This window comes from Oenanthe melanoleuca, unplaced genomic scaffold (assembly GCF_029582105.1).
Source record: "Oenanthe melanoleuca isolate GR-GAL-2019-014 unplaced genomic scaffold, OMel1.0 S029, whole genome shotgun sequence".
In the NCBI taxonomy this organism is placed as follows: domain Eukaryota; kingdom Metazoa; phylum Chordata; class Aves; order Passeriformes; family Muscicapidae; genus Oenanthe; species Oenanthe melanoleuca.
Genome location: NW_026612678.1, coordinates 46,189 through 59,120, shown reverse-complemented (window position 1 = coordinate 59,120; position 12,932 = coordinate 46,189). Strand labels below are relative to the sequence as shown.

At 49.3% G+C, this 12,932-nt stretch overlaps 1 protein-coding gene across 1 annotated transcript in view; it reads right to left on the bottom strand.

Annotated features, from left to right (window-relative positions):
* NCOA1 (nuclear receptor coactivator 1) overlaps nucleotides 1-12,932 on the bottom strand; it is a 53,867-nt gene that overhangs the window by 21,708 nt on the left and 19,227 nt on the right. The window contains exons 6-11 of the mRNA XM_056515658.1: nucleotides 10,853-11,030; nucleotides 9,686-9,865; nucleotides 7,625-7,720; nucleotides 6,114-6,254; nucleotides 3,127-3,274; nucleotides 599-1,676 (exon numbers count right to left, since the gene is read on the bottom strand). Coding sequence (XP_056371633.1) covers nucleotides 599-1,676; nucleotides 3,127-3,274; nucleotides 6,114-6,254; nucleotides 7,625-7,720; nucleotides 9,686-9,865; nucleotides 10,853-11,030 — 1,821 coding nt within the window. The remainder of the gene's footprint in view (nucleotides 1-598; nucleotides 1,677-3,126; nucleotides 3,275-6,113; nucleotides 6,255-7,624; nucleotides 7,721-9,685; nucleotides 9,866-10,852; nucleotides 11,031-12,932) is intronic.

Here is a 12,932-nt window from a genome sequence, read left to right as displayed (position 1 = left end):
TTGAGATTAGGATTGGGATTAGAATTGGGATTAGAATCTGGGATTAGGATTGGGATTAGGGATTAGGATTGGGATTATGATCTGAGATTAGGATTAGGGATTAGGATTGGGATTAGGGATTAGGATTGGGATTAGGATTAGGGATTAGAATTGAGATTAGGATTGGGATGGGATTAGAATCTGGGATTAGGATTAGGGATTAGGACTAGGATTAGGATTAGGATTGGGATTAGGATCTGGGGTTGGGATTAGGATCTGAGATTAGGATTGGGATTAGAATTGGGATTAGGGATTAGAATTGGGATTAGGATTAGGGATTAGGATTGGGATTAGGATTGGGATTAGAATTGGGATTAGAATTGGGATTAGGATTGGGATTAGAATTGGGATTAGAATTGTGATTAGAATTGAGATTAGGATTGGGATTAGAATTGAGATTAGGATTGGGATTAGAATTGGGATTAGGATTGGGATGAGATTAGGATTGGGATTAGAATTGGGACTGGCGTCAAGACTGGGACTGAGATTGGGATCAGGATCAGGATCAGGCTCAGGACCGGGATCAGGACTGGGCCCAGCCCTGCCGTCCCACACCCACCTGTCCCTGCGCCTCCACCTTGCTCTCCTCCCCGGGCGCTGCCTTGTGCGGGGCCGGGCACGGCTCGGCCGCCTCGCCCTTCTCCACCTTGACCTTGACGTCGTCCAGGCTCAGCGCCGGCGCCGCCTCCTTCTCGTCCTTGTCCAGCAGGTACCGCAGCAGCTGGTGATCCTTGCACTCCTTCTTCTTCTCCGCCTCCGCCGCGCCGCAATTCCCGCCGGGATTCTCCTTCTTGTCCTGCTCGGGCGCCAAGCCCGGCACGTCCGAGGGGCTGCCCTCCTGCAGCAGCCGGTGCAGGATCTTGTGCCGCTCCGTCAGCGAGCTGTGCGAGGACGGGCAGGAGCCGCCGGCGCCGCTCCCGGCGATGCCGGCGCACGCCAGGGAATCCTTGGAGCTGGTGTCGGCGTCGGCGTGGTGCCGCAGCTGCTGCTCGGCCGTGCTGGCCAGCAGCTGCACCAAACGGTGGCTGGTGGCCTGAGGGCATTTGGCGTCCGGCCCCTCCGCGGATCCGTGCGGAATTCCCGGGTTCTCCGGCGCCTTCTCGGCGTCGCCTTGGATCATCTCGCCCAAGGCGCCGCCGTCCTTGGAGTCGGATTTCCCGCCCAATCTGCCGGGAGAGCTTTGGGAATTCTGCTGCCTCAAGGGCGCCGGGAACGCGGCGGGGCTGGCGTCGGGATTGCCGGGGAAAGGCCGGGAATTGCCGCCTCCGGAGGAGTGCACGGACGGCGAGAAGGGATTGCCGGGAGGAGCTCGGCAGCGCGGGATCACACCGGGGCTGCCGCGGTGCCGCGGCGACAGGAACTGCGGCGCCGGCACGCCGGGGCTGTTCATGGGGGAGCTGCCGTGGGACAGCGGGTGGGAATTGTTTTGGTTTAAGGCAACATTGGACGCCAGCGGATTGCCGAAATTCTGTTGGGAGTTGCCGGGATGGGGAGAGGGCGCGGCCATGACGGAGCCGTTGGAGGGCGGGAGGGAAGGCGGCAGCGCCATTCCCGATCCCGGGGAAACGTTGGGGTTCAGCCTGGGGAGCGCCAGGCCGGGCGCGGGGGCGTCCTGGGGGGACAGAATTCCGTGATCCCTGCAGGGGAGAGAAAAAAGGAAAATTGGTTTTTCTGAATTTTTGGTGTTTCCTGGAGACGCTCCCAAAAATTCATGCAGGAATCCTAAAAATTCCCTGCTTGGAACTGCAGCTTCTCCAACCCCTTTGTCCACATCTGGAATTCCCAAATCCCAGTACTAAACCTGATCCCAATCATGATCCCAATCCCAATCCTGATCTTGATCCCAATCCCAATCCTTTTCCCAGTCCCAACCCCAGTCCTGATCCCAGTCCCAATCTCAATCCAATCCTGATCTTAGTCCTGATACTGATCCCAATCCTGATCTTAATTCCAGTCATCCCAATCCCAACCTCAATCCCATTCCCAATCCCAATACTAAACCCGATCCCAGTCTTGACCCCAATCCCAATCTCGGTCCTGGTCTCAATCCCAATCCTGATCTTGATCCTAATCCCAATCTCAATCCCAATACCAAATCCTAATCCTGACCTTGACTGTGATCCTGGTTCTGATCCTGTTCCCAGTCCCGATCCCAATCTCCATCCCAATTCTTGTCTTAAACCTGATCCAAATCCTGATCCCAATCCTGTTCCAATCCCAATCCCAGTCTCAATCCAGTCCTGATCCTCATCCCAATCCCAGTCTTAATCCAATCCTGATCCCAATTCCAGTCTCAATCCAATCCTGATCTTAGTCCTGATCCTGATCCAAATCCCGATCCCAATTTCAGTCCTGATCCCAATCCCAATCTCAATTCCACTCCCAATCCCAATACTAAACCCAATCCTAGTCTTGATCTCAATCCCAGTCCCAGTCCTGGTCTTGATCCCAATCCTGATCTCGATCCCAATCTCAATCCCAAATCTCAATTCTGATCTTGATCCCAGGCCTGATCCTGATCCTTTTCCCAATCCCAATACCGATCCCAATTCTTGTCCTGAACCTGATCCCAACCCTGATCCCAATCCCAATCCAATCCTGATCCCAATCCTGATTCCAATTCTGCTCATGATCCTGATCCCAGTCCCCAATTTCAATCTCAGACCCAATCCCAAACCTGTTCCCAATCTTGATCCTAATCTTGATCCCAATCCCGATCCCAATGCCAATCCCAAATCCAATCCCAATCCCAATCCCAACCCAGCATTTAGCAGCCAGGAAATGACTGGAGAAGGCTGAGGCTGAATTTTATGGAAAAACTCCTCACCCAAAGAGTGAAAACAACAGAAAATTTTCCTTAGGGAACAACAAAATCCCTGAAAAATTCTGGCATTCTGAGAATTTTGAAATTTTTGGAATTCTGGCAAAATCTCAAAGCAGGGGAAAAAAACAAGGAAAACACAAAACTGGAAAAGCCCAGGATGGGATCAGAGCCTGAAGCTCCGTTGCTGCACCCAGTGGGCAACGGGTGACTCCGGAATTTCATGGAATTCCCGAGAAAATCCCGCGGATTCCCGGGAATCTCACCTGTCGATGACGTGGATGCCCATGATGAAGGGCTGCAGCTCGGGGCTCGAGGGGTAGCACAGCTTGCACTTGGTGTGGGCGCTCAGCACGGAGCCGTCGCTCAGCGTGAAGCGGTACGAGGGGCTGAACGCCGTGCCCCGCGTCATCACTGGGGGAAAACATGGGAATTGTGGGGGAAATTATGGGAAAATTATGGGAAATCCCAAGAAAATCCAGAGAAAATCCCGAAAAAATCCCAAAAAACAGAGTACAACAAAGGGAGGATCAGCACGGAGCCGTCGCTCAGCGTGAAGCGGTACGAGGGGCTGAACGCCGTGCCCCGCGTCATCACTGGGGGAAAACATGGGAATTGTGGGGGAAATTATGGGAAATCCCAAAAAAATCCCGAGAAAATCCCAAAAACCAGAGTACAACAAAGGGAGGATCAGCACGGAGCCGTCACTCAGCGTGAAGCGGTACAAGGGGCTGAACAAAGTGCCCCGAGTCATCACTGGGGGAAAACATGGGAATTGAGGGGGAAATTATGGGAAATCCCAAAAAAATCACAACAAAATCCCAAAAAACAGAACAGAACAAAGGGAGGATAGGCACGGAGCTGTCACTCAGCGTGAAGCAGGCCACAGGCTCAATGCGGTGCTGGGATCATCACTGAGGGGAAAAATTCCTCAATTCCAGGAAAATCCTGGGAATACCCTAAGAAAATCCTGAGAAAATCACAATTCAATCCCAAAAACCCCAATCCAATGAGAATCTGATCCCAAAATCCCCAGCAGGACCCAGGGAGGATCAGCACGGAGCCGTCGCTCAGCGTGAAGCGGTACGAGGGGCTGAACGCCGTGCCCCGCGTCATCACTGGGGGAAAACATGGGAATTGTGGGGGAAATTATGGGAAAATTCTGGGAAATCCCAAGAAAATCCAGAGAAAATCCCGAAAAAATCCCAAAAAACAGAATAGAACAAAGGGAGGATCAGCACGGAGCCGTCGCTCAGCGTGAAGCGGTACGAGGGGCTGAACGCCGTGCCCCGCATCATCACTGGGGGAAAACATGGGAATTGAGGGGGAAATTATGGGAAATCCCAAAAAAATCACAAGAAAATCCAGAGAAAATCCCAAAAAGCAGAACAGAACAAAGGGAGGATAGGCACGGAGCTGTCACTCAGTGTGAAGCAGGCCACAGGCTCAATGCGGTGCTGGGATCATCACTGAGGGGAAAAATTCCTCAATTCCAGGAAAATCCTGGGAATACCCTAAGAAAATCCTGAGAAAATCACAATTCAATCCCAAAAAACCCAATCCAATGAGAATCTGATCCCAAAATCCCCAGCAGGACCCAGGGAGGATCAGCACGGAGCCGTCGCTCAGCGTGAAGCGGTACGAGGGGCTGAACACCGTGCCCCGAGTCATCACTGGGGGAAAACATGGGAATTGTGGGGGAAATTATGGGAAAATTCTGGGAAATCCCAAGAAAATCCAGAGAAAATCCCGAAAAAATCCCAAAAAACAGAATAGAACAAAGGGAGGATCAGCACGGAGCCGTCGCTCAGCGTGAAGCGGTACGAGGGGCTGAACACCGTGCCCCGCGTCATCACTGGGGGAAAACATGGGAATTGTGGGGGAAATTATGGGAAAATTCTGGGAAATACCAAGAAAATCCAGAGAAAATCCCAAAAAACAGAATAGAACAAAGGGAGGATCAGCACGGAGACGTCGCTCAGCATGAAGGAGATGAGGAGCTGAAGGCCGTGCCAGAGTCATCACAGAGGGGAAAAAATGGGAATTCAAGGGAGAAATATGGGATAATCCTAAGAAAATCCTGAGAAAATTCTGAGAAAATCCCAAGAAAATCCTGAGAAAATCCTGAGAAAATCCCAAAAACCAGAGTACAACAAAAGAAGAATCAGCACGGAGCCGTCGCTCAGCATGAAGCAGGTCAGGGGCTCAGTGTGGTGCTGGGATCATCACTGAGGGAAAAAACTCCTAAATTCCAGAAAAATCCTAAAACAATCCCAAGAAAATCCCTGAAAATGTCCCAATCTAATCTCAAAAACCCCAATCCAATGAGAATCTGATCCCAAAATCCCCAGCAGGATCCAGGGAGGATCAGCACGGAGCGGTCGCTCAGCATGAAAGGGACGAGGAACTCAAGGTTGTGCCAGAGACAGCACTGAGGGGAAAAAAATGGGAATTCCAAAGGAAAATATGGGAAAATCCCAAGAAAATCCCTGAAAAAATCCCAATCATATCCCAAAAACCCAATTCAATGAGAATCTAATCCCAAAAATCCCAACTGGACACAGTGTTAAGGGGGCCAGGGGATCAATGCAGTGCTGGGTCATCACTGAGGGGAAAAACTACTAAATCCTAGAAAAATCCTAAAAAAATCCCAAGAAAACCCTGAAAATTTTCCAATCCAATCCTAAAAAACCCGATCCAATGAGAATCTGATCCCAAAAACCCCAACTGGACCCAGGGAGGATCAGCACAAAGCTCAGTGTGAAGCGTGAAAGGGATGAGGAGCTCAAGGCCATGCCAGAGTCATCACTGAGGGAAAAAAATGGGAATTCTGGGGGAAATTATGGGAAATGCCAAGAAAATCCTGAGAAAATTCCAGTGCAATCCTAAAAACCCCAACCTAATGGAAATTTGATCCCCAAAACCCCAACTGGTCCCAGGGAGGATCAGCACAGAGTGAAGCGATGAGGGGCTCAACGCTGGGATCATCACTGAGAGAAAAATCACAAAATTCCAAAAAAAAATCCTGGAAAAATCCCTCAAAAATCCCAATAAATCCCCAAACACCACAAACCAAAAACCATCTTGGCATTACAAAAAAAAAAAAAAAAAAAAAAATCTCAAACCCAACGGCGACGGCACAAAAACAACGCCGCGAATTTTCACCGTTTTGGCGGGAAAACACAAATTTTTCAGCTCTCCTGTTTTTTTCCAGGAAAAAGCTCCTGGATGGAGAAAAAAAAATTATGGATACCTTCTTGGAAAAGCTGTTTGGCATAGGAGGGCTCACGGCCCTGGGGCTGGAAGAAGGCGTAGATGCATTTTCGAACCAAATCCTCCCAGCCCGTCCGGCCGGCGGCGCGCAGAGAGCTGGTGTCGATGGAGATGATTTTTCCTGGAAAAACGGAAAATTTGGGAAATTTGGGGAGTTGGATGTGGGAATGGGAAAGTTGGAGGAGTTTGGGTTGGTGGATTGGTAGTGGAGTTGTGGAAATGGGGGAAGGAAAGAGCGGGGAGAGAGAAAAGGGGGAATGGGGAAAAGGAAAATTGGGGGGAAAGGGAAAAAAAGCAGAATTAGGGAAAAGGGGGAAAAGGAAAAAAGGAAGAAATGAAAAAGGAAGAGAAAAAGAATATGGACAAGGAAGGAAAAAGAGGTGGAAAAGGAGAAAAGGGAAGAAAAAGGGAAAAAAGGAAAATTTGGGAAAAAGGGGGAAAAGGAAAAAAGGAACAAACAGAAAAGGAAGAGAAGGAAAATAAAAGGGGGGAAAAGAGGGAAAAGGAGGAAAAAGGAAAAGTGGATAAAAGGGAAAAAATGAAAATGGAGGAAAAAGGGGGAAAAGGGGAAGAGGGGAAAAGGGGGAAAAGGTAAAACAAAGGAAAAAATGGAAAAGGAAGAGAAGCAAAATACAGACAAGGAGGGGAAAAGAGCGGGAAAAGAGCAAAATAAAAAAAAAAGGAAGAAATGGAAAAGAAAGAGAGGAAAAATAGGGAAAAGGGGAGAAGGGGAAAAGGGAAAAAAAGGGAAAAAAGGAAAAAGGGGAAAAAAAGCAAAATTTGGGAAAAAGTGGGGAAAGGGAAAAAGGAGGGATTGAAGGTCCATGGATCCCATCCCAAATCATTCTGGGATTCTGGGATCCTGAGAGATTTTTATGGAATTTGGGGATGGAAAAGGGAAGAGAGACCCTTCCTGGAGTCCTGAATTCCCAGTGAATTCCCAAAATTCCTTCCCAGAGAGGAGTGGGGATGGGAATGGATCCAATCCCAGGCTGGGAATGGAGGGAATTCCCTGGGAAAGGGACAAATGGGATTTGGGAAGGAATTCCTGGGGTATCCCAGGGTATCCTGGTGATCCCAAAAAAAAATCCCAGAAAAAAACCACAAAATCCCAAAAACTCCCAAATCCCAAAGAACTCCAAATCCCCCCCAAAAAACACAAAATCCCAAAACTCACAAATCTAAAAACCACTAAAAACCTCAAATCCCGACAAAAACGTCAAATCATCAAATCCCATTTTAAAAAAATCTAAAAAAATTCCCCCCAAAAACACCCAAAATCTGAAATTTGGGAATGCTGGGCTGGAATTCCCAAAAAAATCCCTGGGAGTGTCCAAAGAAATCCTGAAAAGGCAGGATTGGATTGGGATGAGATCAAAGCTGAATCCCACCCAACTCGTCCCGGAATTCCATGATTCCCAAAAATCCTCGACCTCCAGACACCAAAATTCCGGGATTTTGGTGGGAATTCCCAGGAATTCCAAGATTTACCTGTGGTGTCCTGTTTGGTGACAAAGGACTCGGTGGGGGCCGGGGCGGCCGGGCGGGGCAAGCGCCGGGCGATGCAGATCAGACACGACTGGAAATCTGGGAAAAAATGGGAAAAACGTCGGGAATTCCGGGTTTGAATTCCCAAATCTTGCTCCTGGATTGTGGATTTTCCATCTGAGGAAATGGGGTTTAATTCCTGGGAATTCTGCAAAGGGGAGGTTTTATGGGATGGAATAATGAAATTATGGGGCGGGACAATAAAATTGAAGGTTTTGCTGGGATTTGGTGCTGAAAGTCTGGGATTTGTTCCCTCCTGTGGGAATTGTGGGATTTATCCTGGGAATGTGGAGGGGAAAGATGGATGGGACAAGGGAAGGGATCCAGACCTGGCCTGAATCCCAATCCCAGCTGGCATTCCCATCCCAATCCCAATCCCAATCCCATATCCAATCCCAATCCAAATCCCAGGTTGGCATTCCAATTCCAATCCCAATCCCAATCCCAATCCCGTACTGCAATCCCAATCCCAATCCTAATCCCAATCCCAATCCTGTACTGCCATCCCAATCCCAACCCCAATCCATTTCCCATTCTCAACACCATTCCCACCCCTATTCCAATCTAATCCAAATCCCAACCCCAACCCCACAGTTTGAGATTCTTCCCTCACCTTCTCCCTCCTCCTGGAAGGCGCGGGGCTGGCTCACGGTGAAGCCAAATCCCAATCCCATTCCCAATCCCAATCCCAACCCCAATCCCATAAATCCCAAATCCCGGGATGTGTTCCCACCTTCTCCCTCCTCCTGCAAGGCGCAGGGCTGGCTGACAGTGAACCCCAATCCCAATCCCAATCCAAACCCATCCCCAATTCCATCCCAATCCCAATCCCAATCCCAACCCCACAAATCCCAAATCCCAGGTGTGTTCCCACCTTCTCCCTCCTCCTGGAAGGCGCGGGGCTGGCTCACGGTGAAGCCCAATCCCAAACCCCAAATCCCAACCCCAATCCCAACCCCAACCCCACAATTCCTGGGATTCTTTCCCCACCTTCTCCCTCCTCCTGGAAGGTGCGGGGCTGGCTGACAATGAACCCCAATCCCAATCCCAATCCCAACCCCAACCCCACAAATCCCAAATCCCAAATGTGTTCCCACCTTCTCCCTCCTCCTGGAAGGCGCGGGGCTGGCTGACAGTGAACCCCAATCCCAATCCCAATCCAAACCCCAATCCCAACCCCAATCCAAACCCCAATCCCAACTCCAATCCCAACCCCAGAAATCCCAAATCCCGGGATGTGTTCCCACCTTCTCCCTCCTCCTGGAAGGCGCGGGGCTGGCTGACAGTGAACCCCAATCCCAATCCCAATCCCAACCCCACAAATCCCAAATCCCAGGATGTGTTCCCACCTTCTCCCTCCTCCTGGAAGGCGCGGGGCTGGCTCACGGTGAAGCCAAATCCCAATCCAAACCCCAATCCCAATCCCAACCCCAACCCCACAAATCCCAAATCCCGGGATGTGTTCCCACCTTCTCCCTCCTCCTGGAAGGCGCGGGGCTGGCTCACAGTAAAGCCCAATCCCAACCCCAAATCCAATCCCAATCCCAACCCCAACCCCACAATTCCTGGGATTCTTTTCCCACCTTCTCCCTCCTCCTGGAAGGCGCGGGGCTGGCTCACGGTGAAGCCCAATCCCAATCCCAATCCCAACCCCACAAATCCCAAATCCCCGATGTGTTCCCACCTTCTCCCTCCTCCTGGAAGGCGCGGGGCTGGCTCACGGTGAACCCCAATCCCAAACCCCAATCCCAATCCCAACCCCACAATTCCTGGGATTGTTTCCCCACCTTCTCCCTCCTCCTGGAAGGCGCGGGGCTGGCTCACGGTGAAGCCCAATCCCAAACCCCAATCCCAACCCCAACCCCAAACCCAATCCCAACCCCACAAATCCCAAATCCCGGGATGTGTTCCCACCTTCTCCCTCCTCCTGGAAGGTGCGGGGCTGGCTAACGGTGAAGCCCAATCCCAATCCAAACCCCACAATTCCTGGGATTGTTTCCCCACCTTCTCCCTCCTCCTGGAAGGCGCGGGGCTGGCTCACGGTGAAGCACTGCATCACCTCGTAGCGCTGCCGCAGCTCGGCGTTCTCGGCCCCGGCCTCGTCCGGCGGCCGCACCAGCATCCGGCACTGGAACGTGTGGCTGCTGCGGCGCGGCGCCTCCTGCGGCCACGGCACCCCGTTCACTGGGGGGGGAAAAAATGGGAAAAATGGGATTGGGAATTCCCAAAAATCCCGGGAATCTGGGGCTCTGCACCAGCATCCGGCACTGGAACGTGTCGCTGCTCGGCCACGGCACCCCGTTCACTGGGGGGGGAAAAAATGGGAAAAATGGGATTGGGAATTCCCAAAAATCCCTGGGAGTTTGAGGAGCACAATTCCCAAAAACCCCTTGGGTTTAAGGGACTGGAAAGTCATGAAAATTTCTGGGATTTAAGGAAGTGCTGGGAATAATCCACTCAGAATTCTCAGATTTTCCCCAGATTTTTCCCGCACTTTTTCCAGATTTTTCCGGGATTTCTCCCGAATTTTTCCAAGATTTTTTCCAGGATTTTTCTCAGATATTTTCTGCATTTTTCTTGTATTTTCCTCCAGATTTTCCCCCAATTTTTCCCAGATTTTTCCTGTACTTTCCCCGTATTTTCCCCAATTTTTTCCCCAGTTTTTCTCCAAATTTTTCCCGGATTTTCCCCAGATTTTCCCGGATTTTTCCCAGACTTTTTCCCCAGATTTTTCCCCGATTTTTCCCTGGATTTCTCCCAGATTTTTCCCAGATTTCCCCCGGATTTTCCCCAGATTTTTTCCTATATTTTTTCCAGATTTTCCCCAGATTTTTCCCATATTTTCCCCACATTTTTCCTGTATTTTTTCCAGATTTTTCCCCAATTTTCCCCAGATCTTTCCCATATTTTCCCCACATCTTTCCTGTATTTTTCCAGATTTTTCCCCAATTTTACCCAGATTTTTCCCTGAATTTTCACCTGATTTTTCCCCAAATTTTCCCCAAATTTTCCCCAGTTTTTCCCGAATTTTTCCCCGATTTTCCTGTATTTTCCCCAGATTTTTCCCCGATTTTCCCCAATTTTTCCCCCGATTTTCCCCGTATTTTTCCCGTATTTTCCCCAGATTTTCCCTGTGTTTTTCCCCCCGTTTCCCCAGGCCGTTCCCCGCACCCAGGGACTTGGGCAGCAGGTTCTTGACGAACTCGGCGTGGTCGCCCACGTGCAGGATGCTGTAGACGCTGGAGTTCATCAGCTCCTCCTGCCCGTAGCCCAGGTACCCGGTCACGTTCTCCGACACGAACACGATCCTGCCCTCCCGGTTCACCACGAAGAAGAAACCATCCAGGGCCTGGAAAAGGGGAAAAATTCCAGAGGTTTATCCCAAATATCCCACCCAGGGGCTGGAAAAGGGGAAAAACGGGAAAAAATTCTGATGTTGTATCCCAAAAACCCGTCCAGGGCCTGGAAAAGGAAAAATCCAAAAAATTTATCCTAAATATCTCATCCAGGGCCTGGAAAAGGGGAAATTCCAGAGGTTTATCCCAAATATCCCACCCAGGGCCTGGGAAAGGGGAAAAACGGGAAAAAATTCTGATGTTGTATCCCAAAAACCCGTCCAGGGCCTGGAAAAGGGAAAATTCCAAAGATTTATCCCAAAAACCCATCCAGGGGCTTGAAAAGGGGAAATTCCAAAGATTTATCCTAAATATCCCATCCAGGGCCTGGAAAAGGGGAAAAATTCCAGAGGTTTATCCTAAATAACCCATCCAGGGCCTGGGAAAGGGGAAATTCCAAAGATTTATCCCAAAAACCCATCCAGGGGCTGGCAAAGGGGAAATTCCAAAGATTTATCCTAAATATCCCATCCAGGGCCTGGGAAAGGGAAAAAATGGGAATTTTTTTGGCTCATTCCCTGTTTTTCCCAATTTTCTTTTGGAATTCCCAGCTCCTGGAAAATCCCATCCTGGAGCCACTTAAATCCCAAAATCTGGGATTAAAGCAAAAAATCCCAGAAAAAAACCATGGATTTGGTTCATTCCCAATTTTCATTGTTCACATTCCAGATTTTTCTTTGGAATTCCCAAATCCCAGAAAATCTCCTTCCCATTTAAACCCTAAAATCCAAGATTAAAACACAAAATCCACCCCAAAATCCCTGAAAAAAAATAAAATCCAGATTTGGCTAATTCCCTGTTTTTCCTCCCACAAATTCCCAATTTTTGGAATTTCCATCTCCTGGAAAATCCCATGCTGGAACAATTTAAATACCAAAATCCGGAATTAAAACCCAAAATCCACCAAAAAATTCCAAAAAAAATCCAGATTTGGCTCATTCCCAATTTTCCCCGTTCCCACTCCCAATTTTCCTTTGGAATTCCCAAATCCCAGAAAATCTCCCTCCCATTTAAACCCCTAAAACTCTGGATTAAAACGCAAAATCCACCAAAAAGTAAAAAAAAATCTGGATTTGGCTCATTCCCGATTTTTCCCTGCCCCCATTCCCAATTTTCCCCACCCCCATTCCCGATTTTCCTTTAGAATTCCCAGATCCCAAAAAATCTCCCTCCCATTGAAACCCTAAAATCCAAGATTAAAACAAAATTTCCACCCCTAAAACGGAGAATTAAAGCCCAAAATCCACCAAAAAATAAAAAAAAATCCGGATTTGGCTCATTCCCAATTTTCCTTCGGAATTCCAAGATCCCAGAAAATCTCCTTTCCATTTACACCCCAAAATCCAAGACTAAACTACAAAATCCACCCCTAAAACCGAGAATTAAAGCCCAAAATCCACCAAAAAATAAAAAAAAATCTGGATTTGGCTCATTCCCGATTTTTCCCTGCCCCCATTCCCGGTTTTCCCCGCCCCTATTCCCAGATCCCAAAAAATCTCCCTCCCATTGAAACCCTAAAATCCAAGATTAAAACAAAAAAATCCTCCCTTAAAACTCGGGATTAAAGCCCAAAATCCACCAAAAAATCCAAAAAAATCCGGATTTGGCTCATTCCTGATTTTCCCCGCCCCTATTCCCGGTTTTCCCCGCCCCCATTCCCGATTTTCCCTGCCCCTATTCCCGATTTTCCCCACCCCTATTCCCGATTTTCCCCGCCCACATTCCCGATTTTCCCCACCCCTATTCCCGATTTTCCCCGCCCACATTCCCGATTTTCCCCACCCCTATTCCCGATTTTCCCCGCCCCAATTCCCAATTTTTCCCCGCCCCCATTCCCGATTTTCCCCGCCCCAATT